Source organism: Sapajus apella, unplaced genomic scaffold (assembly GCF_009761245.1).
Source record: "Sapajus apella isolate SASKATOON/1434 unplaced genomic scaffold, GSC_monkey_1.0 scaffold13, whole genome shotgun sequence".
Lineage (NCBI taxonomy): Eukaryota > Metazoa > Chordata > Mammalia > Primates > Cebidae > Sapajus > Sapajus apella.
In genome coordinates, this window is record NW_022436953.1 from 10,424,761 (window position 1) to 10,446,986 (window position 22,226).

Sequence of the window (22,226 nt, forward strand, 5' to 3'; positions counted from 1 at the left end):
ATTCTCCTGCCTCAGCCTCCTGAGTGGCTGGGATTACAGGCATGCACCACTACGCCCAGGTAATTTTTTTTTTTTTTGTATTTTTAATAGAGACTGGATTTCACTATGTTGGCCAGGCTGGTCTCTAACTCCTGACCTCATAATCTGCCTGCCTTAGCATCCCAAAGTTCTGAGATTACAGGTGTGAGCCACCCTGCCCAGGCACTGTTTTTTTAAATTGCCCCTTTCCATTAAGTTTCAAAAGGACATTTTTCCTAGACTGGGCCATCAACAGCAATGCCCCATCATGGAGAGAAAAACATACTGAACCTGAGCTTCCACAGTCTAAGGCAATCTGCTCCTCAGGCCCCTCAAGCATGCTCTTACAACTGTGCGGGTAGAGAGCTGTGGTTGCTGAAAGCCTCTGTCTCACTGAGACAAAACTGCATTATCTGTTAAATTTCTAATATGTAGACTACACTTTATAAGACAGGTCCACAGCAGGTCAAGAAGTTGGCTTTTACTCTTATACATGGAGATCCATTAGAGAAATCTATCAGGGAAGTATGAAGTTGCTCAGAGTCACAGAGATTCTGATGAAGGATTACAGAATTGAAGCAATACGGTAGGTGCTGGCTCTTTAATGCACTAAAAAATTACACTTTCATTAAGACCCCTACCAAGCTTCCCATACTTTCAGTTACTTCCCTGTAACTAGGGACTTCACCCAGATCTGGAAGCTTGGTTTTCAGACTTCAGGCTGTCTTGTGGCTTGAGGGTTGGTTTTCACCAGAGACTTGCCCTCTATCTGCCTAGCAATTGTCTGTCATCTACCACTATCACAATTAATAATTTTTCAAATGAATAGGTATAAATTCCTTAGCATAGAGGAGCTCCTTGAATACCAGCATGACTGGGCAGCTGGGCTACCAAGGGTCTAAAATCATGGATGGGAAACTCCTCATAAACCCAATACATATTTGTTCTTTCTACCTATGGCCTGCACCTTCCCCATTTAGAACCTATAAAAATTCCAGCCTCAGTGACACATTGGGTCTACCCGCTTTCTGGTTGGGACTACCTGCCTTCTGGCTGGGACTACCCACTTTGGGTCCCCTCTCCACTGAGAGCTGTTCTGTCACTCAATAAAATTTCTCTGCCTTGATTACTCTCCAGTTGTCCGTATAACCTCATTCTTCTTGGACGCAGGAAAAGCACCTGGGATCCACCAAACAGCAAGTGAGAAAGGAGCGTAACACTATAGCTTTCCTGTCTTCTGCTGACATCAGATGGCTGCCCCACACCATAGGAAATGGCAGGGGTGCGAGGCCTGCCTATGAGCCACAGGCTGGAGCAGAGCAGTGGGACCGAACGAGCTATAACTCGTACAAGTGGAAACCCACCCCCACTCCATTTGCTGCTCTGTGGGTGGTGGGAAGAAGAGAAAGGCTGTGACCCTTCTGGGGGTCCAGACCTCAGGGCCCCCCAAGCCAGGGCTGTGCCATGTTGTAACACCCTCTTTGGGGTTCCCTGGTTGCTGGTGTTTCCGAGTTTTTAGAGCACCACCGCATTCCGCTCATCCAGACGCCAGCGCCCAAGATGGAAGCCCCTGGCTGTGCAAGTGGTTCAGCCACAGCCTTGCACAGAGCCAGTGCCTGGAGCTGACCACCCCACCATAGCAGCCGGTGCTCCCGGCTTACCCTTGGGGGGCATGATATATGCACCAGTAATGTGAGCTGAGTGCAGCCTGATGGACCAAGAGGGCAGAGCAAGCCCAGAGGGCACAAGCAAAGCTCGAGCAGAGGCACCGCCGGCTGCAGAGGTCTCTAGATGGCAAAGGGGCACTGAAAAAAATCCTGTATCATTGCCACACTCTCTATGTGTGAAGCCATACAGTATGAATCCCTAAGCTAAGGGTATACACAAGTGTGGGTATGCATGCCTGTGCTGCTGGTGAGCTGCAGGACCACCATGGAAGGGAAGTTAGTAAAAGAATGTTGCCCTGGTAATGGGCCTCACTCTGCAGACCCAGAGGGTGTGCTGATCCCTTCTGCAAAGAGACTTCCACCCTCACTTTTGCTCCAATAAACTCACAGGTCAGTGAGACAGTGCAAACCAAAATGCATACACAATCTATTGTACAGGTTAGCAAAAGAATCTGGCTGACTAAAAGAAGGGGTCTATAAAGACAGTAAAGCTCTGGGCTTCCTGGAGATAAAGCCCAATGCATCCCTAAAACAGAAGAAAGAGAGAGGAGTGCACAATACCAGGAACCTTCCTATCCGGAAAAAGTGGGCGGCAGAGCAGTAGGAGGCATCATGATTAAATAACAGGGTAATTATTAGCTCCATTTATCTACATACCTCCAAAGTGAGCTCTCGGTGATGCTCCCCAGGTTATAGTCATAGAGCTTTGTCAAAATGAGAATCACCTGAAGGCAAAAGAAGAAATCATGGTTAGTCTCAAACAATTACAATCTCTTAGAACTGAAATGGCCCAAGGGAGGGCTTAGGATTCCTTTAATGGGCGCTTAACATAATTGAATGAATTGTTACAGCATTTGCTGCACTGACTAGGGAAGGGTTGGCGTGCCTTTCTGCCTTTCACTGAACTGCTTAGGTCTGTCCTCTCCCCACCTTTCTGTCAGCCTGCAGCAAGGGTTACCTGCCCCTCCAGGCATTCCTTTCCCTAGTGAGTTTAACACTTTTAGGGAAGGCTCGAAGAGCTGCCAAATACGCACACCACTCAGGTACTCACTGAGCAGATGCCTGGGAGAGAGAAAGGTCAATGATTAGCGTCCAGTCCTAGCAGCTGGGCGCATTGAGCAGGTTACCCAATGTGCCCAACCATTGTCTTTTTGGGAGATAGCACGGCTCTTAATCGTGTCTTTGAAAGCCAGAAATACTAACATTCTTTCAAAAAATTCTTTGAATTCTTTTTGGGAAACAGCATTTCTTTCTTCTCCCCCACACCCGCCCCCACAGGGTTCAAGAGATTGCCCTGCCTCAGCCTCCCCGGTAGCTGGGACTACAGGCATGCACCACCATGCCCGGATAATTTTTTGTATTTTAGTAGAGATGGGGTTTCACCAAGCTGGCCAGGATGGTCTCAACCTCCTGACCTCGTGATCCACCTGTCTCAGCCTCCCAAAGTGCTGAGATTAACAGGCGTGAGCCACCGCACCCGGATGGGAAATAATATTTCTTTTTGGGAAATAGCATCAACATTTAATGCTATTAATGCAAAGAATTCTTTGAAAGAATGTCAGTATGCCCATTTATTAAGGGGGATGAAGAGTAAAGTTCTTTCTCTCCCAGAAAGAACTGCTGTTTGAAGTTAAATTAGGAAATAAATACAAATTACATATCAGTTAGCATGGCATTCTTAAATGTTAGTTCCCTCCTTTTGCCCTGTGTGAGCTTCGTTTTAACTTAGATCTGATTTCCAATTTCTAGGAAAGCCATTAAACAGAAGCCACGTTGGCAGGACTAACCAAGAGCATTTTAACAGGAGTAAATCTATGTTTCATGGGGTCCAGATAATTACCGTGTATTCTGTTTCTTACAGAACCCTCCATAAAATCAAAAATTAGGAACACGTCTCAGGAAAGCAGCTGTAGAATGGTGGAATGATAAATGTAAGCTATATTCACTTCACAGCAAATCCTCCTCTGAAATCGAAAGCAGCACTATTTCCAACTTTACCCAGAAGGGCCTAAACTATTTATTTCCTCCTTTCAGAATTCAACAAACATTTATTAAACATTTATTAGGACCCCAGGATTTTTGCCCGATGCCAGAAGAGAACACAAAGGAATACAGATTCAGTCTATGAGTCCGTGATCTGGTTGGGACAGAAGCACACATCAAAGAAAAGGGAAATTGATAAAGAGCTCTACACCCTTTCTCAGTCACATCAAAACTCTTCCCATCACAGCTGCTCCAGAAGACAGCTTCTTTTGGTGTCTGCAGCAATGAACAGAGTCCACTTGGTTACTTGAAATACAGGAGGCCTGACCGGGCGCGGTGGCTCACACCTGTAATCCCAGCACTTTGGGAGGCCAATGTGGGCAGATTGCCTGAGCTCATGAGTTTGAGACCAGCCTGGGGAACACAGTGAAACCCAATATCTACTAAAAATAAAAAATTAAAAAAAAAATTGGCCAGGCATGGCAGCACTCACCTATAGTCCCAGCTACTGGGGTGACTGAGACAGGAGAACTGCTTGAATTCAGGAGGCAGAGGCTGCAGTGAGCTGGGATCACGCCACTGCACTTCAGCCTGGGCAACAGTGAGACTCAGTTCAAAAAAAAAAGAAAAAGAAAAAAAGAAATACAGGAGCCCAAGGACACTTGGGGAAGATTCCAAAGAGCAGTGGGTTCCTAACCACTGATTTCTTCACCTTTTCCTTGCTCTTGTTACGTAAGGGAAAAACATAATGAGTTTGCTCAGTTTTCTGCCAAAGTTCATATTTTCCTCCTGGTACTCATAACCTAGAACATTTGGCCCAACCCAGCTGTTTCCAACTCAGCAGAAAAATGTTGACATTGATTTCCTGGATCCTTCTAAAGGCCAAGGTATCAGTTCTAGCTACAGTGAGCAGAGCACATTCTAACCTCAAATTCCAGGGTTGTAAGCTGCTGAGGAATGCTGAATCCTTCCAAGTTCTACTCTACTAGCACAGCATTTGATTTACTGAAGGGACAAGCAACAGTGAACACATTCTTAACTTGTTTTAATTTCACAGCAAGCAAACTGGAACTCCCTGACCTTAGGTTTGTTCTGAGTTCAAGGAAGAAAAAAACTACAGTAACTTACAAACAGGCAGAGATCCCCGAGTACCTGTCCTCTAAGGCCACTCACCCCTCTCCTGAACTACAGCACAGCTTCCTTCCTTCCTTCCAGGTCCTGTTCAAAACTTGCTTCTTTAGCAAAAGGTGAGCATGTGTGAGGTGCGGTGCACCCTACAGGCACATCAGATGGCATGCCTGTGGTGGGGGCATATGCTCAACAGATCCATGTGCCAATTAAGTGGCTTTCAGTGCTAAATTTCAATCACTGCCCTCCCAGGAATGCTGATCAGTGGCAGCAGGGTAGCTGTTTATTTGAAGATACAGGATGGTGATGCTGCTCCACCACAGTACAATTTTGCTGAACAGGCCTATAAATCCCCTACCAAGAAAATAGGGGTGTGGGCATAAAGCATTTCTAGGTAGTTGCTCTCCTGATACAATACCGCAGTAAACTAAATAATGAAGTTCAGCTGGTCATAGGCAGTGTCTCCCATTCAGCTGATGAGGGAATTCAAAGGCGGCACAGAGGAGGAAGCCTTTAACCCAGCATGTAGTGGTATGGAGCCGCGCGCGCACACACACACAGAAATTGTCTAAGCAATCCCAGGGCAGGCTGGCAGGGAGGTAGAAGTCACTCCCTGCCTCTTCTTTCCGGGCTAGTAAAACTGAAATGCCAGTGATACACTCAGGCAGTTTATCAATACTGCACCAGAAGAGGCGTCCTTTCTGGCATTTGAAAGCACATCTGCTTGAATCAATCTATTTAATCTTTCTGTTTTCAGAACGAGAGCAAGAAAGAAGGGAGAACTGCTAACCTTTAGTTATGTTTTCAATCGATTACTTGAGATTTTTCTTTTTTCCCTGTACGGCCTATGTGCATTCTTTACCATCTTATTCCTGAACAATGATGCATTCTTATGTTAGCTATGTTTTAGTTCTTTGTTTGCTTCTGTGTTCCGGGAATACTATTTAACAAATCAGTTTCTGTGAAGGCAGCCAGAGAGAAAATCACTACATTCAAATGAGAAAATGTGAAAAATGCAATTGCCTCCCTATTCTGGTCTTATTCCGTTGTTCTTTGTGTATTTTTCAAACTTAAAATGGAACAAAATGGAGCTGTTTTGTTTGCTTTCGTTTTTGTTTTGAATGTGGGTCTCCCTCTATTGCTCAGTCTCGTCTCAACTCCTGGGCTCAAGGGATTCTCCCACTTAAAACTCCCTAGTAGCTGGGAGTAAGGCTCAGGACACCACATCCAGCATTCTTTGGAACTTTTTAATTAAGTGAAATGTTGTGTGTGCTTAAATAATATACAAATATTTTTATTCATTCAGCATACAACTTTCACGTATAGAAAACTCTGAGTTCAAGTGTATAGCATTTAATTATAAAGTTCAATCAAAAAGCAAGGCTGTTTTGATGAACACATACGTCTCAAAATGCATATGAACACATATACCTCCACACAAAGTGGCATATCCATAAGCATTCCATTTATTTCTGTATCTTGTTTTCGTTATATAGTGTTCAAGTATCCCTGATTCAAAACAAGTGGTCACCATATGGTACTAGCTTTTTGAGGTTCCTCTCTAAATCCTAGGATATCTTTAAATAGCTATGACCCAAATTATCTAAGACTTGGTCTTGAACTCCCAGCCTCAGGTGTTCCACCCACCTTGACCTCCCAAAGTGCTGGGATTACAGGCGTGAGCCACCGCACCTGGCCTTATGTAAGACTTGGTACCTCCACCTGTGGTGTACCAGGACCTCAGCATCCAGTTCTTTCTGGGACTTTCCACAGTAACATGTTTCAAATATCCCTGTCGCCTGTCTAGGACATGCTTTCACATGACTTCTGCACTTTTTTCACTGGGACTCCTTCTTGCCACATCTGTCGCTTACAACATTTTTGGGAGGAACTTCACTTGGTCCATACTTAGAGAGGATGCTGGTGCCCACTCACCAAGCTGCTGTTCTCAAATCACCCATTCCTTAAAGGGTGCTAGAAACAGTGCCAGGTCAGGATCTGTGCAGAATGGAAGAGGGTCTCCAAGGAGTTTGCAAGGGCTTCTTCTCCTACAGCACTGAACCAAATTTTCATAACCTAGGCTCCCAAACTATCACCCCTTTGCTTAGGCCCTTCCAAAGTGCCTACTGAATAATTCCATCAATGCTAGCCCTCACTCGCTCTGGACAGGGAGTTGAGAAACCATCACAAAGGACTATGTGAGAGGAAAATGTTAATTCATTCCTCCCTTCTAGCCCCAATCTCTTTCTGCACTGGGTTACAGAACAAAAACATTCACAAACAGAGGATGACTAATAAGAGCGTTCTACCATAAATTACCAAAAGTCAGTGCAAAATATTCTGTTGTATCAAAATGGTAGGGCAAAAAGCCTTATTTACAGGTATGCATTGAAATGAATTAACCTGCCAGCAGCATAAGACAGGCAGTCTCTACTAGGCCAGTTATCAGTCATGTAACACCTTTGACTATGACAGCATCATTTTTATTATAAAATATATTTTAAAAATGAAACCCCAAACATTTAAGGAACCTGAGAACACCTTCCTGGTACTCTGGTTCTACACACAGCACACTTTTGAAAACCTGTGTATTAACTAAGTACTAGATTGTAGAGAACCAAAATTTCTCTAAGTTTCCTAAATAGAGGCATAGGAATTTCCATTTCTTTTCTTAAAAACACAGTGTCTTTCTCCTTTTCTTTACCAAGGAATTCACCCCATAGGAAGGGGGATGGAAGTAAGGCAGGAGACTAGAGGAACTTATTTCCTGGTCCTGGAAGGATGAAATGAAGAAGCCTGCAGAACTAGCAGAGGGTACCAACAGCAATCTCTACTTGCCTTCACTGCTCCTCAGCATGAGAAGACCCTCCCCACCAGTGCCATGACAGTGGAGAAATTCCAAAGGAGTGGAAGTTACCACTCCTTTTCTAGAGATTTGCAAATAACCCACTCCCCAATTTGCATGTAATTAAAAATGGGTATGAATATTGCTAGTAAACAGACCGTACACTGCTACTCTGGGCACACTGCCTATGGGTTAGCCCCACTCACTTAATAAACCCACTTTCTTCTACCACCAGCTCACTCTTGAATTCTTTCCTGAGTGAAGGCAAGAACCTTCCCCAGGCAAAGCCCCAATTGTGGGGTTTACCTGCTCTGCATCAGAAGGTTGGGGAGTGTCACTGGATTTGTAAGGATACTTGGCCTGGCTACTGCTCTTCATCTCAAGGACATCTTAGAAAATGGGGACATATCTCTTCACTCTTCAATTAATAATGATTTGCATTTTTGCTTTCCTCTTTCTGTGTCCAACTGTGGAAGCAGTATCTAATCTCAAAAATATAGGTTTGGAATTAGGGTACAAGATCCCATAATCATTTTCATTCCTTATGGTCTGTATTTCCAAATCCTGAATAATGTAGATGGTAACTGGGTCCTAGTCTAAAAAACAATACTATATCTTTAGTCTTCCTCTCAACTACTAGTGATTCAGGGATGGCATGGGCAGGTGCTTCTAGACTCCACAGAACTTAGCCATGCTAATGGTCATAATTGCTCTTGCCTGAGATGGGCCATAGTCCGGCTTGAGTGAACAAGGGAACAGCCATATTGAAGATGCCAGCAGGTTGGGCGGGGCTGATGCTGGCTACTTTTGGCCTGCCCCCACCATCTTCCAGCAGGCCTTGGTGTTTTTTCCATCGTCCAAGCTCAGATAGCCACCTCTCTGCTTATTTTAGCAGCTTGCTAGAGACAATTTGGTTAGATGTATTTACAGATCTTGATGAAAGCAAATATGAGGTAAGAGAATAATAAGGGGCCTGAAGAGATTTAGAATAATTTTTCCTGAGAATCAAAGAGTTGGATAAAATAAAAGAGTCGCGTTCAATGGCCAGAAATTTGTTATTGTTTTCTTTGCACTCCAATTTTAGGGAAAAGAAGCAAACTCACAACACTAGTTTTCTTAAAATATGCATGTTCCAGATTGTGTGTCTTTGGCTCAGTAAGTATTCAACTTTGCAACTTAAACAGAGGTTCTCGTTTCCTTTGGGGAGCCATGTATCCTTTAAGAATATGACCTGATAAAATTTATGAGCATAAACAATAAATAACTTTAATAATTTTACCCATCTCTGGAATCCTGGGGGGAGGGTCATACATCCAAAAATAAGAACTTCTATAATTCTCAGAAAATAAAAGCTTTCTTCAGAAGAAAAGAACTTTCAGCTCCAAAATTCTGCACATTTAATAAACATTTAGTATGCTTTGTTAAAAGACGATAATTTTAAAATACATGCTGTGAGGATACAAAAAAAGGAATGAGATTTGAGTCCCTAAAAGCTCAGTCCTGTGGAGAGGCAGACCTGTACACAGATACTTACAAAATGTGAGGAAAAAGGATGTGCAGCAGGATGAAAGTGGTTTTTTTTTTTTTTTTTTTTTTCGTTTTTTTGAGATGGAGTTTAGCTCTTATTGCCCAGGCTAGAGTGCAATGGCGCAACCTTGGCTCACTGCAATCTCCGTCTCCTGGGTTCAAGTGATTCTCCTGACTCAGCCTCCAGAGTAACTGGGATTACAGGTACCCACCAGCACACCCAGCTAATTTTTTGTATTTTTAGTACAGACAGGGTTTCACTATGTTGGCCTGGCTGGCCTCAAACTCCTGACCTCATGATCCACCTGCCTCAGCCTCCCAAAGTGCTGGGATTACAGGCATGAACCATCGCACTCGGCCTGTGTTTCTTTCAAGGAGCAAGAAAGAGGGGTGTAATCAGGAGACAATTCTTAGAAAAGGATGCATTTAAGACAAATCCCAGAAGATGTTTGTGATTCTGATAAAAATGAGAAGATACAGAACAGGTACTATAAGGAAAGGAACTAGGGGAGAAAGCTCAGAGAACATTAAGAAAAGGGCAATTCCTCTGGTTTACCTAAAGGTCAGAGTATGAGTAGGGACCCATACAATATCAGAATACAGAGGTAGGCTTTGGCTCTATTGTGGAGGACCTAAAATATTAGACTAGTAGTGTGCTCTGCTCAAAACAGAAAAGGCTTTGGAACCAGAAGATGACCAGATTTTGATTTTTAAATTTTATTTATTCATTTTTTTAGAAGCAGAGTCTTACTCTGTCACCCAGGCCAGAGGGCAGTGATGCAGTCAGAGCTCACTGCAGCCTCAAACTCCTGAGCTTAAGCGATCCTCCTGCCTCAACTTCCTGAGTATGTGGGACTACAGGCACACACCACTATGCCTGGCTAATATTTTAATTTTCTTAGACATGAGGTCTTGATATGTTGCCCAGGCTGGGCTCTAAGTCCTGGCCTCAAGTGATCCCCATGCCTCAGCCCCAAGAAGTGCTGAGATTACAGGTGTGAGCCACCATACCTGGCCAAGGCCAGATGTTGAGTCATGGTTAAGCCAGCGATCTGTTAGAATGCTATTTGCAGCAAGAAACAGAATGCTGACAGTGACTCAAGCAGTAAGTGGTTCATTATGTCATATAGCAGGAAGTCCAGAGTTTATGCAGTTCCAGGACTAATTTATCCCAACAATGTCATCAAGGACCCAAGTAGAGTCCATGTGTCCTCTCTGACAGGGTCAGCACTCAGTGCTACTTACCCTCATGTTTGCAAAGTGGTCATAACACTTCTTTTCATCACCTGAAGATGCGGCTATATTCAGCAGAGTAAAGAAGAGCATCTGGTGTATATATGGGTTTTTGATGTGTTGTGTTTTCTACCTGGTGAAGAAACTACCTAGGGAAGAAACTCTTTCCCAAAACTATGCCAGCAAACTCCCTTCACCCTCACTAACCAGGATTCTGCCACATGCCCATCGTAGTTGCAATAAAGATGGAGAAAACAAAGAACTGGTATTTCCACTTGACATTTACTATGATCAGAGGTGGGTTTTGCCAGCAAAGAAAAAGTGGGGAGTGCCTGCTGAGTACCAAATAGTAGGGTATAGCATTGTGTAATTTTCAGTAAGTCACCTGAATCCTGAACTAACATCTAGCATTTATTTGGTGTCTACTCTGTGTGCCAGATATCATAATTAAGAAATGTCAAATATCTCATTGTTTTCTGATGATGAAATTGAGCCACAGAGAAGATAAGTTAAACTACTGAGCTAGTCATTTAAAGTCTGACTCACATCACATATGAAATCCTAATCACTGTGCTAAATTTTCCTCTCTGGTATCCTAATATGGGTATGACGATTATTAGAGGTAAGCCAGAACCACTGAAATGCCCTCACTTTCTGTTCATTTCAAAAACATTTATTGAAGCCCTGATATCTGTCAGACATGGTACTAGTCACAAACCCCTTTCTCTCACTGTGCTGCCTTCTAGACATTGACGGAATATATCTTCCTGATAATTGACAGGCTTGAGTTTTTACTCTTTACTGACTTCAAGTCAATGGCGTTTTGTGGTCATTTTAAAATTGAATTATTAATTTTTTTAAGTTTTGAAACCTGGTAAAATCCTCTTTAGGAACTGATCCTTCCATTTAAATTACTGGAGAACTTGCTTGCTGCCAGATCAGGGGATCCTGACGGTGAATGCATATGCAGCTAACGGCAGATTTCCACAGATGGTTTTACAGTATCATCATTTTAAGATTCAAGTGAATGCATAATTACACTCTTTTTGAGTTAACAATGGGGAAAGATATCAATAATGGCTAAGCTGGATCAAGGTGCTCCAGAGGGGAGCTGAAAGGTTGAGAGAGAGACATGTGCACGCACACACCACACACACCCACACACCTACACACACGAACATCTGAAGTTCATCAGACCAAAGTCATCTGGCACAGACAAACACACCTGAAAAAATGAAAAACCAGTAGAAACAGTGGGCTAATTTGGGGTACGAGAAAGCATCAAGAAAGCAGTTAGTGGATTTTGCTTCTGAGAAGTATTTAATCCCTAAATGCCCTTTATGTTTTGTAGCAGCCCACATAATTTAATGTCATGTTTATTTACGTAATATCCTCTACACGACACTGAAATTGAGTGAGTGAAACAGCCACTGTATCCCCTCTGGGGAAATTAAAAGGGAAGCCAAGCAATAGTCATGCAGACAGAGCTAGGGACATACAAATAACCAAATCAACAATAGACACAGCAAACTGTGTAGCACACGGAGAGCCCTCGTGAAGAGCAAAATGGGTGAATCTGCTGTATCCTCCTGACTCTGTTTCCCCACAGATCGAGAGGCCACTTGTAGCTAAGACTTAAAATCTGCACATGAATTGCAGGAAGGACTCTTCCTGCCTCAGAGCTGCCATGTAAGAAATGCTGCAACTCTCACTCAAGGGAGCGCATGTCTTTTCTCCCTTTGCTGGGTTTCTGTTAGTAACAAGCCAAATAATAATAATAATAATGCTTATAATAAGGCTAAACTATCAGACTAGTCATAGAGCCGGATCCTAATATTTAGCAACCAAATCTCAACTTGTCAAATCCACTGGACTTAAGCTGCTTTTGACGCAAATCTTGAAAATGCAACATTTGACCTTTGACAGGGTTCTTCTGTTTCCCAAATTCAGAGATGCTATCCATTTAGAAAACAAAAACAAAACAAAACAAAAAAAGCACTCCCTCCAAAATCTGTTAATTTCTCATTGCCAAACCAGAGAGACTGAGGATACTTCAGTCCTGTTTCCTCCTTGGCTGCCTCCTTCTCTTTTTTATTTTAAATAATAAAAAGAGGATAATTCTCAAAACATATATCCATATATAGCACATAGTTGACCCACTACATATTCTTCTTCCTCTTGGTAAATTATTCTGCTCCAAATGATTTTGATTTTTTTTGGGGGGGGGGCATTAAACTAGGAAAATAAGGGAGATGCTAAGTTAAATATTTTTTTCCAGAAAAAAAAAAAAAACAAAAAAACAAATAGCTGCACCAATGTAATCCCAAAAGAGTACCAAGATGAGATAATTATACAAAATGTGAGGAAAATACATATTCAAGACAAGATATTTCTACATATGGATAGTAAAATAGAAAAATGAAGCAGACCTAGAGACCAAAAGCCAAAGCTTCAAGACATGAAATTAGCTGGGGCTACAGAATAGGGGCAGAAGCCGGCAACTGACTGTGATTGTCTCCGTAGCTGCAGTTGGAGGAAACCATGTAGCATACCCTGTGCAAGCCCATTGTTTTATAGTTAAAGAAACAAACTCTAAACCCTGTTCTCATTTCCCTCCAGTGCTTAGAAGGGAAGAGAGATGTTATCCAACCTCCCTCAAGCTAGAACCTACTCAAATTAGCTCACCTGATACACAGCTGCAAAAACACACAATGCACAGAATTCTCAATTTAGAGCTCTAAAACAGTAAGAAGATATGTATTGTATTATCTTCTCTCTGAAAGTCTATTAAAAAAAAAAGAGAGAGAAAAGGTGTGCCAAGTACTTAAGTAAGAGGGATATAAGACGGATTTGGTAGGAAAGAGATGGAAGGGAGGTAAGGGCTGGAGAAATTCTCTTCCAACTTTCCTGATGTGATGAAAGAAAGGTGTATTTCCACACTCTCAATCAGTTATCTGTCTGAATTACAGACACTATCTAAATATTAAGACTCTTCCTATGTGAGAACCCACACGCAAAGTGAACACACCATTAAGCAGCAAACTGTGTGTTAACGACAAGGGGCCTTCTGTTCCTATGCCTTTTTATATTCAGCTTCAACAGGAAGAAATGAAGCAAGTCTTCCCATTTCCACTTCGCCATCTTGCTTTTTTTTTATGCTGTTTATTCACAGGTCTGAAGAAGTCAACTCAATTCTAAAAAGTATTATTTCTCAAGGTTAACAGAAGACACTTGCAGGAAGCTAATAAATAATGCTATGCATATTATGGTGATCCAGGTGTCAGAACATAAACCTCAATAAGAAATTGGAATAAAAACTGAAAAGAATGCAATGTTTTAACTTTTTCATTTTCTCTTCTCATTTACCATAAAGTACAACTAACAAAAGCAACAAGAATAAAACATCAGAGATAGTCAATATAGCAAGTATCAGATCTTGTCTTTTACTATGAGAAAATCTTAGGCAAGAAAGGAATAAAAACATTTTACTCTCTTAAGAAATTGTAGATTGGGCACAGTGGCTCACGCCTGTAATCCCAGCACTTTAGGAGGTCAAGGCGTGCAGATCACAAGGTCAGGAGTTTGAGACCAGCCTGAACAACAGGGTGAAACCCCCGTCTCTACTAAAAATACAAAAAACTAGCCAGGCGTGGTGGCACGCGCCCATAACCCCAGGTAATCAGGAGGTTAAGGCAGGAGAATCGCTTGAGCCCGGGAAGCAGAGGTTGCAGTGAGCCAAAACCACGCCACTCCCCCCCAGCCGGGGGAAAAAAAAAGCCCCCTTCAAAAAAAAAAAAAAAAAAAAAAAAAATTGTAATCAATCAACAATAACAACTGAATTCTCTATTAGCAGATCTTTTGTTTGTTTTATCTGAGTGCTAAGGTGTGGTAAGATACAATTTGCCTAAAAAGAAATTCAAAGCTTAAAAAACTCTTGGCTTGAAACTAAAATTAACATCTTAAAATTCCAAGTAAAATCTATTAATAAATAACAAGGCTTTCTGTTAGGGAAAAATCCCAGGGAGGTTAAGTGATTTTTATATATTCCTTGTCTTTTAGTCACAGAACCAAAATGTTTCCATGTGCTTCTAGTTCTAATTCTTTACAATGGCATGGCTGGTGGGTGGGTATAAAAATTTAGCATTTTGTTATTCTTTTAAAAGAAACTTAAAATTGGAAGGGACTGAAAAGATTATCTAACTCCATCTAACTCCAACCACCTCATTTCACAAATAGTGTAGGTTACACTTTTAGAAGAACCAGTTCTTGAATAAGGAATATCTGAGACCAAAGAAATAATCTTAATATACCGTTTGCCGATTTGGTCCCTGATGCAGGCCTAGGTACCGAATGAGGGACTGGATTGGTTCAGTTCTAAGATGGAAGAATTGGGAGCAGTAGATCTAATATCAGAACCAGACCCAGGTTTTGTGGGAGTGAAAGTTACTCAATGTTGGGCTCCTCTTTCAGAAAAATAATACAAAGTCATAAATAAAATGAGGCCTCAAATGTCATATTTACTAGCCCAAGAAATTAGATCACAAGAAGTTAATAGTGACTTAGAGACTGACATACTTTTCTTCTGAGATATCTTCAGTTGGTTTAGCAGAAATGAGTATACAGAAATGCTTTCTGATTCTACCCTGGCTTCCTCTCTCCACCTGGAACAATGGACAACTCCCCAAACTCCCAATATTCATAGGAGCTGGTGCCCATGAAGGCTGTGAATCTTAAGCTTCATTAGCTTCACTGTAAATTCACCTTTGGATAGGACTCCCCATTAGATGCTCATTAAGCCTTTTCAATGAAACTGTCCATTTCAGCAGTCCTAGGCTATGAATTAGGAGATATGAACCTAAGCCCAGGCTCTACAGCCAACACTGTGACACTAAGAAAGTCAATATACCTCTTTGGGTTTGAGTTTCCTCCATGGCTGCAAGACATGTTTGCCAGGGTCTCTTCTAATCATAATACTATTTAATGCTGAATACCTTGGCCTACTGTATCTGTGGTGTTGCCAGTCTTAGTAAATGCTATTGCCATTGTTCAAACTAAGAATTCTGAGTCTTCCTTGACTCTTAGCCATTTCTTCCCTCCAAATGTAACCAATCTCTAAGTTTGTTGTTGTTGCTTGAGGCGGAGTTCTGCTCTTATTTCTCAGGCTGGTCTGCAATGGCGTGACCGCTGCTCACTGCAACCTCTGCCTCCTGGGTTCAAGCAATTCTCCTGCCTCAGCCTCCTGAGTAGCTGGGATTACAGGCACACACCACCACACCTGGCTATTTTAAAAAAATATTTTTAGTAGACATGGGGTTTCGCCATGTTGGCCAGACTGGTCTTGAACTCCTGCCCTCAGGTGATCCACTCACTTCGGCCTCCCAAAGTGCTGGGATTACAGGTATAAGCCACTGCGCCCAGCCAATCTCTAAATTTTATATACCTCTCCCATCTAACTTCTCCTCAACCTGATCTGGGCTGCATCAACTCTTATCCATGCTTCTAACAACTTTTTTTTGAGACCGAGTTTCATCTTTTTGCTCAGGCTGGAGTTCAATAGCAGGATCTCGGCTCACTGCAAACTCCACCTCCTGGGTTCAAGCAAATCTCCTGCCTCAGCCTCCCTAATAGCTGAGATTACAGGCACCCGCCACCATGCCTGGCTATATTTTTGTATTTTTAATAGTGACAGGGTTTTACCATGTTGGCCAGACTTGTCTCAAACTCCTGACCTCAGGTGATCCACTTGCCTCGGCCTCCCGAAGTGCTGGGATTACAGGTATGAGCCAACGTGCCCAGCCTGCTTCCGACAACTTTTCACAGCATCTCATCTTGCTTTCCTCAGGTCACCCTTTACATTGTTGCTGTCAGGGTGTTTTTAAAAATAGCAGTCTAAACGGCTCTCCCCACTCCTTAAAACGTGTCTATGGCCACTCACTGACCTTAAAATAAACTTTAAATTTCAAAATATGACTTCTAAGTAAGGATGGCCTGACTCCTGTGCTCATGTTCAAATTAGATCATTCCAGTGCCCCGTATCCTCTCACAATTCCATGTGAACTAACACGTAATATTGTCTCACTGACACAAGGAACTTCAGTATTTGTTGATCGTCTGACTGAATGACTGTAGTTATATTGATGATGGGCTTTTTCAGGCATTAACAACATGTTTCAGTTACGTGAGCAATTATTATAACTAGCCTCTTGAGTCACATCACCATACCCTGAGAAATTGCAATCTACCGGCATTGCTGTTTTATCAAATTCCAATTTTAGGAATGACATTTGAAATACTTTGGATTTCCTCTTGAAAGCTTAGGCTGATTAAAGGATTAAGTGTTACACATAATTCAATGCTGTGTAACCCTTGTGTGAGGGCCGAGTAGTTGTAAAACATGTCTATGATCTAATCCAAAGGTTTATTGATTTTCTTGTCCTTTCATTCAAGAGTGTTAGCTTTCATGCACAGCTCTGTGGGATTTTTGAAGGTTGGCCAGGACACTGCAGAGATCCACTTCCCATTCTGTCAGTTTCTTCTACTTAGGAAAAGACGGCCCTAGGTCAGTGCAAATGTAACACAGTACAGATTTGGAATCAAAGTCTGAATTCCAGATCTTTTGGCTATTTCCTCTGAGACTCTCACAATTTCTTCCTCTGTGTAATAGGAGCAAGGCTTAATATAGTATGTATGGTGGCAGGGCAAGGGCTAATTCTAGAGGTTGAAAGGGCTGGATTCTGGTTACAGAGCCAATTTTAACACCTTATATCACTTTAGTTAATTCATTTAACCTCTCTTTATTATTAAAGGGGATTGATAACATTAGAATTCCCTAGGCTGGGTGCCGTGGCTTATGCCTGTAATCGCAGCACTTTGGGAAGCTAAGGCGGCTGGATCACCAGAGGTCAGGAGTTTGAGACCAGCCTGACCAATATGGTGAAACCCCATCTCTACTAAAAATACAAAAATTAGCTGGGCATGGTGGCATGTGCCTGCAATCCCAGCTACTTGGGAAGCCAAGACACGAAAATCGCTTGAACCAAGGAGGCAGAGACTGCAGTGAGCCAAGATCACACCATTGCACTCCAGTCTGAGTGACAGAGCGAAACTCCACCTCAAAGAAAAAAAAAAAAATAGAATGCCCCTTCTGGAGATACCATGGTCACAAAGGTGGTTTTCCCAGGGCGAGGCTTATCTACTGCACTCTGGATGTGCTGACCTCTGCGAGTTCCCCAAATGTGGGAAACTCAACTGCATAATTTGTGGTAGTGGGCGACTGTGTTCATGCTTTCCCCTGGTGTGTTTCTGAAACAGAAAAAAGAAGAAGAATTCCCCTTCTAACTGAATTATCATGAACTGACTTTGAGTTTTTATTTGTCATTCTCCTAAGCATTTTTGAATAACAATCTATATACCTTCTCAACTATCATTCAAAGCAATATTTCTTATCTTTCTTCTTTTCTCTTGGCCATAGAGTTTGAGAGTGACTTGCCCAAGATCAGCTAGGTGGGAGGGCTGAGATCTGAACCTGAATAATCTGAGTCCAAAGCTCAGTGCTGTAGACAAGAGTAAACAGATACCTGCTCTCATTATCCATCACAGCTGTGTAGAGACTTACAGAGCTGACAGGTTTGAGTTGAATGTTTTAGAGATGAATTACTATGGGAATAAAGAGAAGGGAACAATCGCTAGCTAGATGCAGGTGGGGACCATTTCAAGCTCTTACAACCAGCTAGGTGCTTTACACGCGGTATGTCATTTAACCCATTCTACAGCACTGGGGAGATGTTTTTGTTGCTCCCTAACAGAAGATGAAAATTGGCTGGGGCTTGGGTAGTACATATTTAATCCTGGAGCTTCTTGGCTTCTCATCTGGAAGCGAGTCCTTGAAGGATGGCTTGTGTTAGCTCTTCTACCATCTGAGCTGAGGGGTCATCTTTGTATCACATTCACTGAGATCTCCGTGGATTCCACAGGCAGAGAGCACAAACCCTTGCTCACCCCTCAGCAGGTATAAAACATGAAGGAGTCATGTTCAGAAAAGAAGAGTGAAACTTCCCAAAAATTTACAACAAAACCATCTGTCTTCTCCTCTGCTAATGGAAGACTTTCTTAAACTGAAAATCACTCCAAAGTCCACAATACAAAGAAAGGAGACTTTCAGTAAAGAAGGTTAAGGAAAGTGGAAACAAATGATACCTGTATTCCATGCGGGAAGTCAGTTGCAAGAATGGATAAGTATGTCCTGGATGCGTCTCACTTTATAATCCCTTAATCCTAAATCAAGACACCAGTGAAACTGAGAAACCCAACACCCTGTCTGCCCCAGAAAATGCAAATCCCCCGGGGAAAGAGCCCACTTGTTTCCTGGCTTTGTGACAGGGCTTGGGGCCGATGTGAATCACTCCCTGCAAAGAAAAAGAGCCATTGCTTCCAACATGGAGAAAGAGTGCAAGGGGATCTTGTAGGTGACTCACGGAGCCCTGGGGGCAGGAGAGACCAGCATGTCTGCTAGAGCTGTCTCCTGCTGCTGCTGCTGCTTGCAGCTCTAGAAAAAAAAAAAAATCTATTTTCTTGAAAATGAAACCTTTTCTTTAGATTTCCTTCAGTTTTTTCCCCCTTAAACCATCTAAGATTAATGTGGCGAAAATAAAACGCCCCACAGGCTGCTTATTTTGACGCTTACTACAGCACATAAAAGTGAAGAATTAGCATGGAATGAATAATTTATTTAGTGCTTTACGTGGTTTTAAACAAATCATTTCCATGAAAGGAATGTGTATTCAAGCAATAAATCACTGTTTAGCACTCTGTCAGGAGGAAAGATACCACTTGGCAGAATTACTGAATGGCAGTGCCTGGCAGGGAGGCAGGCACAATAAAGATAAAGGTGATGTCCTTGCATAAGAGGAATCTGCTTGGATCTAGAATAGGTTGGAGGGAGAGTCCATCATGAGACCCTTTCTTCCATTTACAAAGGTTAAATGAGCACCTACTTGTGCTACCATATTTCATGTTATGACAAGCACAGAGTAACCTGCTATGACATCATAGCTATTGTTATTTATGTTCTGATTGCAATTACTGTGGGCCAAACTCTGGGCCTAAGTGATGGCGATATTCCACTGCAACGAAACAATGAGTTTTTCTCTTAAATTGATCTTTGGGGTCTTTAGATAATTGTATATAATAAGTATTATGATAAAATTGTATGCAAAATGCCTAGTAGGGGGATGGGAATCTAGAAAGGTTTTATAAAGATGGTTTCACTGTATCCAGGCCTATTTAGCCAAAGGACTAGAAAATGTGAAGCACATTCAATACAGAAGTCTTTGTGACACCAGAGGGATGCAAGTGTGAAGCTCAGAGATGTTTGGGTGGAGAGTGAGTGTGGAGAGGTGGTGCAAGTCATCAGGGTGAGGATGGAAATGAGAGAAGGGTGACAGGAAGCTTCAAGAGAGATCCACAAGATGCAGGGTGACGTTCACAGGCTCTAGAGGCTGTGGTCCCTGGAAAAATTCGCCCTAGACACCAGAAATCAGAACCCGATTCAGTCTCCAAAGCAAGGTTTTGAAGCTGTTAATTATCAGCCTTGCTAATTACCAAACCTATCTGCAGAGGAACTACAGGAGGGAAAACTGGTTTAGGTCAAAAGAAAGAAGGACCCTGGTACTCTTCTTAAAATCAAGTCAAAGGTGGAACTGCTTTATTACCCCAGCTTTATGCAGTTTTGAGAATGAAAATGCAATCCAAGGGTTTGTGGAGGTTGGAAACAAAACACTTTTGTGGGAGCTAAACTACCTCAAATTACAAATTTCAAAACATCTCTTCTTTTTTAACTGTCAATGCCACAAACAAAACCCGAGGACTGACACTCACATCAGCAATGCTTGTAGTCCTCCATCACTCCCCGCAACTCCTAACAATTAGTCCAAGCTGATAATTTGTACCACTGACAACACAGAAGGCCAAGGGCTGGGTTTTTACACATCAAGGGAAACAAAACACTCCTATTCTCTCAACTGCTTCAGGGAGTTTCTCAGTTATCTCATTTCCCTCTGATTTAATTAATAATAGTAACAGTATGTCTCCCTCACAGTTTATAGATATCCAAAATTTCCCAACCTTACCTTAAACGGTTTAAATGAGAACAGACTTTCAGTTTCTTTTAGGTAGTTGCAACTTTGCCAACATTTTGCTGAAAGCTGAAAACAACACTTCTGGCTAATAGAATGAAGGTGACAGGCACCGAGAAATGTCATGAATCTGACGCTTCTCATCACCTTAACAATATTTGCTGTTTTATAAAAAAAAAATAAACCATCTTGGTGTCAGCATTTAATTGGGCTCACAGAAAACTCAAAATGTTGTTGGTTCCCAGCCAGCCAGAAATGCTTCACTCTCAGGAAGAAATTAATCAGTGAACAACTTATCTATTGAAGGTTTACTATGTTCAAGGAATTGTTAGTAGACCCTGTGGGAGAAAAAGAGATGCACAAAATGTAATTTCTGCCATGCAGGAATTTACAATCTAGGTAGAATCTGATTGTCACTCTCCTCTTCAGAAACAGTGAAGGTTCCCTTGCCTCTACAGGATTAACTCCTGACTCTTCAATAAGACATCCAAGGTCCTTTGTATACGGCACATTACCTCCTTTCTAGTTTTGTCTATTGCCACTTCTTGCAATTCTGCAATCCTATAATACTGACCTTCTTGGTATTCTTTGAACCACAATGAATGTTCAGGTCCCTGAAGCTTTCTCAATTTCCAATGCACAGCTTAAAAGCCATCTATCTCCTGGCTGGGTGTGGTGGTTCATGCCTGTACTCCTAGCACTTTGGAAGGCTGAGATGGGCAAGTCACCTGAGGCCAGGAGTTCGAGAGCAGCCTGGGCAACATGGTGAAACCCCCGTCTCTAATAAAATACAAAAATTAGCTAGGTGTGGTGGTGTGCACCTATAATCTCAGCTACTCAGGAGGCTGAGGCAGTAGAATCACTGGAACCTGGGAGGCCGAGGTTGTAGTGGGCCGAGATCATGCCATCGTACTCCAGCCTGGGCAACAGAAAGAGGCTCTGTCTTAAAAAAAAAAAAAAAAAAAAAAAAAAAAAAAAAAAAAAAAAAGCCATCTGCTCCATGAAGCCTTCCCAATCTCTCTCTCTGGGCAAGAAAATGTGTTATTTCATCTGTTTCATTTTTGTTGTAAATGTAAGTTCCGGATACAGGTGCAGAACATGACGGTTTGCTACATAGGTATACATGTGTTGTGGTGGTTTGCAGCACCTATCAACCCATCATCTAGGTTTTAAGCCTTGCATGCATTTGTACTAATCCTCTCTTTCATCTTGCCCCCAAACCCCCAACTAGCTCCAATGCGTGTTGTTCCCCTCCCTGTGTCCATGTGCTCTCATTGTTTAACTTCCACTTATGAATGAGACAGTGCAGTGTTTGGTTTTCTGTTCCTGTGTTAGTTTGCTCAGGATGATGGCTCCCAGCTTTATCTGTGTCCCTGCAAAGGGCATGATATCATTCTTTTTTATGGCTGCATAGTGTTCCATGTTATATATGTACCACATTTTCTTTATCCAGTCGATCATTGATGGGCTGGTTCCATGTCTTTGCTATTGTAAACAGTGTTGCAATAAACATATGTGTGCATGTGTCTTTACAGAATGATTTATATTCCTTTGTGTATATACTCAGTAATGAGACTGCTGGACCAAATGGTATTTCTGGCTCTAGATCCTTGAGGAATCGCCACACTGTCTTCCACAAAGGCTAATTTACCCTCCCACCAACAGTGGAAAAGCATTTGTTTCTCCAGTTTT

At 42.2% G+C, this 22,226-nt stretch overlaps 1 protein-coding gene and 1 non-coding gene across 6 annotated transcripts in view; one reads left to right on the plus strand and one right to left on the minus strand.

The window, feature by feature from the left end:
* SORCS1 (sortilin related VPS10 domain containing receptor 1) overlaps positions 1-22,226 on the minus strand; it is a 583,838-nt gene that overhangs the window by 371,760 nt on the left and 189,852 nt on the right. For all 5 annotated transcript variants that reach the window (XM_032281559.1, XM_032281558.1, XM_032281560.1 and 2 more), the window contains exon 2: positions 2,343-2,410. In XM_032281559.1, coding sequence (XP_032137450.1) covers positions 2,343-2,410 — 68 coding nt within the window. The remainder of the gene's footprint in view (positions 1-2,342; positions 2,411-22,226) is intronic.
* On the plus strand, positions 17,534-17,695 carry LOC116554220. The gene has a single exon (XR_004270108.1). It is a non-coding gene; the product is annotated as a U1 spliceosomal RNA (small nuclear RNA).